At 35.1% G+C, this 6,000-nt stretch overlaps 1 protein-coding gene across 3 annotated transcripts in view; it reads left to right on the forward strand.

Annotated features, from left to right (window-relative positions):
• Positions 1–5,345, forward strand: part of ANTXR2 (ANTXR cell adhesion molecule 2) — a 134,102-nt gene extending 128,757 nt beyond the window's left edge. For all 3 annotated transcript variants that reach the window (XM_032457130.1, XM_006190358.3, XM_032457151.1), the window contains one exon: positions 3,368–5,345. In XM_032457130.1, the coding sequence (XP_032313021.1) occupies positions 3,368–3,406 (39 nt within the window). In that variant the 3' untranslated portion in view covers positions 3,407–5,345. The remainder of the gene's footprint in view (positions 1–3,367) is intronic.
• The last annotated feature ends 655 nt before the right edge of the window (positions 5,346–6,000 follow it).

Raw genomic sequence — 6,000 nt, forward strand, 5'->3', positions numbered from 1 at the left:
GGGTTGGATTAGGATTGAGAGGCTTGCAGTGGCCTCCTTGCTCCATTCTCGTGCAGCATTCCAGCCGTAGCGGCCCCTGACGCACCTCGTAGAACCCACAGGACTTCATGGACTGTGGTATAAAAAATGCACTGACCTACAGAAACTGATGGCTGGCATTTCACTTAGGACCTCACTCTCAAAGATAGTTTTGCCAACTGATCTGGGGAGAAAGGATTCCAGAATTTTTATTGATAAGTGCCTGAGGTATAAATACTCTATTGATGGAATGGAGATACATGTGTGTGTATATATATATATATACACACACCCGAGATACTATGTGTGTCTTTAGAAAGTCTGATGTTGTATGAAAATTAAAGAGGTCCCCTTATATTCTTATTTAAATATAATGGACTCCAGTGTACACAGGACTTGAGGCAGGCCATGTGTGCACACACACACACACAAACGTTTTTTAAAATAGACTGCTGATTGTGACCTGGACTAATGCTTGAAAAGGCATTTTATGAAAACTCTTAGAATGAAAATGCTGACTGTGAATTATCACACTTATTCATCATTGGCTTCTGCCACACCCATGCACTCTTGAGTAGAGCTGTGTTCACATGGGTTCACCAGGGTAGTAACTGTAAAAACCTAGAGATGAGTAAATGAGTTGACCTTTGGGAACACTGAATGCTGAAAAATTTTGGCATAGTTGGTAGTTGGTGGCGATTCCTAAGAGTGAGTAGTCAGCAGGTTCATGGGCTGACGTTTAAACATATAACTATATTTTGCTGATTGAATTTACTATTTGAAAACTACTTTTTCAAACCATCAAATATATGAATATACAGAAAAGGTATAAAATAGAATGTAAGAAATCATATGCAGTTCTACTACTCATAGCATGTTCGTGCAGTCTGTTCGTCTTGTCTTTTACTCTTTAGATATATATTGCATAATTATAGTTATGTCCATATACAAGTTGGCATTTCCCTATGTCTTATTATCATTTCCCTTCATCTTTAAATTTTTTTAATTTTTTCTATTTTAGTGGCTACATAATATTTAGTTACATAGGTGAATCATAATTTATTTAGTTATTCTCTGATTGTCAGACAGAAATAAATATAAGTTGACTGATTATATTTTTCATATTATAAAAAATCCCATGGTAAATATTTTGAAACTTTTGTCTAGATATTTTATTGGGCTGGATCCTCAACATGAAATGACTAAATTAAGGAATATAAGCTTTTAAAAACTATTATTACATGTGTTGCTTATTATACAGTTTTTGCCAGTTTATACTTTCACTAGTAATGCTTGAGAGTTCTTTTCTTGCTACAGGAGATCACTAGTTAGGTAGTTTGTTTGATGTAAGCTGCATATGATAGTACGCTTTAAAAGGTAGGCAGTTTTACTCTTTTTAAGCCATAATTTTTATTAGGCAAACAAAATATCATAACAAGATCATAATACAATGATGTCAATTATTAATATTTAAATGCCCTTCTAATATGCTACAGTTTAAGTTGGTCAACATGCCAATAGTAATCTTGTTTATAGTTAATTTGCCTAACTGATTGTTTAACATATTGAGAAGGTAAACTATAACCTCATCAGTCATTATCTGATTTATCACAGTTTTGAAATTAATGTACTTTAAATGTATTTGACTAGAATCTAAAGTCAGTAATTAAATTATATTTGTTCTGCCTAGCCTTAATTTTTTTTAATATTTAAGAAATTTTACTCCTAATCTATTATGTTATAAAAAAATCAATAAATGTAACAATTACTTCATTGCATCCAAGGAATTCTATATTCCCAAGGCAAAAGAATGGAATACATTCATAGTTCATTTTTAAACTAATGCAGTCCTAAGATACTAATTTATTTCAATTTTATATTGACTATATGTTGTTATTGTTGAAATTTATGACCTACTGACTTATATGGCGTGATACCAAATTCAAATTGGTTGTTATGATTGCCTAATTAAATAAATAATGTGAGTGTTTACCTAAAGCATCACAACAAAAATATATTTTGATTTTACCCATAATTCAGATTAGAGCATAATTTTAAGTCAAGAAAATTATTTTTAAAAATATTTAATTAAAAATTCAAAAATATAGAGAAAATGTTATTTCTTAATAGTAATAATTATTATTTATAACATAATATTACATGTTACATTATCCTTTAAATATTTATGCCACCTGAATCAAAGTTATTGAATTATTTTGTAAAATATAACATAAGCATAATATTACACATTTATTATAACTTTTGCTATCAGAAACCTTGTGTTCATCTATTTGTAGTATCTTACAATTTTAGTGGTTTATTTTATGGACTATATAGTCCTATTACCTGATAATGAGTATTAACCTCTATATAAAGTGTTAAAATTATGTCTCTATGTGTATTTCTGTATATTTAGGTTACATTGAATTGTTTCTTATTAAGCCATTCAATTAACTTTAAAAAAATTTTCAGAACTTGTATTATTTGTCATTAAAGTGAAATACTCTCAGAAAAATAATCACTATTACTAATATTTTCTTTTCTATACTATTAATTCATGAGTTTTATGCTCAAGCTATTTTATATTGTTTACTTGTTACTTAGATAACATACCTTTATTGTATAGACATTATAAACATGAGGATATAACAGACCTGTAAACCTTGTCATATCCCATTTCCTGCAAGTAACAATTGCTCTGCTTTTGCTATGTTCTGGCATAGACTGCTTGCCATGTTTATCAGTGGCAGCCCAAACGTTCTTGACCTTAAATATAATTAGCATTACATTGATGGGTTTTTTAAGATGGTACTGAATAGTAGTCGGAGGGCCACAAACACTTAGCCACAGCGTCTTGCAACCAGGGTGTGTTGCCTTGATTTTAGAATATTCTGGTAAGTGGTTGGTAGCAGCTAGCATGAAATAATGCCCTGGGATTAAGATGCCTAGTAGAATACTGAATAAAAGTGTCCTTTGGCCAGTAGTTTCTTTTTTTCTTGATTATTCCTTTTCTATCTTTTCCTCTTTAGATCTCTCTTCTATTTTCTCCATGTTCTCTCTTTTTCCACTGTTGTAGTGCTGTACTTTAAATAGTTCTGTTTTCCATAGTGTTTTTTTAACTCTAATTTTACCATACCTTTTTGTACATGAATGTTCTGTGGAAAAGATCTGAATGAACCATCATTCTTTGACCCAAGGAAAAAAATACTTAGAACTTCAAGTCTCATCTGAACATTGACCTTACCTCGGGTAATCATTTATTATATTCTAGTAGGAAAGTAAGTGTTCTTATGCTTTTTTATATATATAATTACATCAGTATTTCAATAAGGATTTGTTTCTTTCCTAGGGCCGGTGCATAAACTTCTCCCGAGTTCCGTCTCAGTAAAAGGAAACCAGGGAGACCGGGAGGTACGAAGATGTAAATCTTCACGATGCCAATTTCCAACCAAACGAAAAAAAAGTGCATTTCAGAAGTTTTTGGAAGAGCAGCTTTACTCCTGTCAGTCAGGAAATATTTTCTCTGCCTTTTGCTTTGCTTGCACCAAACATTTTCAAACGTTTGTTCTGCCATCTACCCGGCGTTGATGAAACCTAGGGGTAACTCATGATTCAGGACATTGAAAATAAAGAGGAACTGTAACCTACACGCTGCGGTTTACACAAGAAAGTCCGTTTGAATGTGTGGAGGAGGGAAAAGCAGTAACAAAAGCATGAAGATGATATCAGAATGGAGACCATAAAACAACTGGCCGTGGTGGATCTTTAATGGAGAAAAGAGTGTTTTACACGGAACCATGGCACTTGTGTTTTTACATAGCAAGGTTGTTAGCCACAGGCAGAGTATGAAATATCCCACCAGGCTAAGCAAATAAAGGCATCCACTGCCTGATAGCTGTGTCAGAGCACAGACTCCTTCCAGGTCCCCTATCACAGTGTGCCTACGGGAACCTTCTGACTGGAAAATCTCGTCATTCTAACACTGAAAAGTGCACACGCATGACAAAATGTAGACAGGATGCCTCAAGGTATTGGTAGCAAGCAAGATTTTGCCCTCTAGTTTTTGAAGACACCTTTCTTTCATTATACACTTGGGAAAAGAAGAAAATTAATAGAGCATTATTCCACAGGAAGACAGCCTTTAACCAGAGATCTTGAGTGGAGTTTAAGGGACTCGTGATTTGAGGACTTGTCAAATCATGGTCGATCGGCAGATTTACTCTCTTTCTATGTTTAGGGCTTAGTAGTGCATAAAGCATTAATATCTGTAAACACACCTACGAGTTTGTTTTGCTTTTAATTTAAAGGAAGCAGTAACCACAAAGCTTCCGCTCAGGGTTTTTTCTTCCTCCAGTCTCCAAGGGCTCTTCAGCGTCACAAGCCAGCAACTCTCTTTGCATGAAAATTTCAAAGTTTAATTAATATAATTAAAGGCAACAGCAAGCAGCAGCCTGTGAAGATTTTGCTCATCTTTTTTATGCCTTTTGACATTGAATGACCTATTACTGTATGCGCATTACTTGGATTTTGAGGGGCACTCTACCTTGGTTGTGATTCAGTAGAGGAAAGAAAAAAGACTTCTCATCAATTCATCAATTAAATTTTCAGGAGGGTCGACCACCACAAAGCATCGAAAATGTATGTATTATAATATTTTTTAGAAACACCACCATCGTGTCACGTCGACGATGCCAAATTATGTTAGCGTGAGCGGAAACACTGTGGGGGAGGAAGAAGGCAGCAGCTGAAGAAAAAAGCTCAAATGATCTAGTCACTTTCGATACTGTACTTCAGATGCGAAATGGATATTCGACTGGAAACCTGACAAAGCGCGCCTGTTTGATGTGAACTGGTATAGACAATGACCAGTGGCTGGGTCAGTGGGATGTCTCTCTGCGAGCACAAAGGCTTATCAAATGACACTAAAAATAAGTTCAACAACCATCACGTTGGAAGGGAGAAGGCGAACATTTCATGTTTGGCGGGCATGTGAGTGCACAAGTTGGAAACAGCGATTTGGAGCATCCCAGTATAATTACCTGCATTGTGCTCTTAAGGGAAATTTCAAAGGACAGGAGTGATTCTGATGGTTGGTGTCCAGATTTGTGGCACTGCTCCAAGAAGCTTTACACACACACACACACACACACATTTTTATAGATAGATAGACAGATAGATAGACAGACAGATAGATAGATAGATAGATAGGTATACATATATATCCTCTAGCTTGAATCTTTTGCTCAAGTTTATTTATGTCACTGGCTGGCTGGATCCAACGTCATGTGTCTGTGTATTCATAAATAAAATTTTACCTGTGCCTCTGCTACCGTTTTCTTTCAGCCTACATAAACTCAAGCCTCGTTTGGTTTGGTTGAATATATAATTGTCTTGCTTAGTTTCAGGGACAGAAATGTCCCTTATGTTCACATCTGATCCTGTTGGTAGTGATTATGCACATGTACAAGTGTGACTTGGGAGCCGGGTATGTATCCATTGAGTTCTTGCAGACCTTGGTTTTACACTGCATCTGGGGCCGGGCCTACTGCTGTTTTCTTAAGTTAGCACCTCATTTCTCATCACCACAAACCCCTACACGGTATTTAAGAGCATCAAGGATACTACAGAAGCTAAGGCTGTTTATTTGGCCGTTACTTTGAATCGGCCTAGTATCATATGGCATTGGTATGACACTTTTGTTTTGTTACATGAGCAATGTCAGTAGACCTCTGCCCTTAAATGGCAAAATAGATTTCCATAGATTGTAATGAAAATGGATTACCAGTTCTAACCCCACTATGAAGAGCTCTTAGTGAAGAGAGAGAGGTAATGGTCTTTATGTAGACTAAAAAAGTACCATTCATAAAGTTCAAAGACAGGTGGAATTTTATTGCTCTTCAAGATATGAACCAGATCTATGCTATGATTTTCTCTGATTATGCTAACTAACAAATAGAGAAGAATTTGCTTTAAAGAGTTCTC

This window comes from Camelus ferus, chromosome 2, assembly GCF_009834535.1.
Source record: "Camelus ferus isolate YT-003-E chromosome 2, BCGSAC_Cfer_1.0, whole genome shotgun sequence".
Classification (NCBI taxonomy): domain Eukaryota; kingdom Metazoa; phylum Chordata; class Mammalia; order Artiodactyla; family Camelidae; genus Camelus; species Camelus ferus.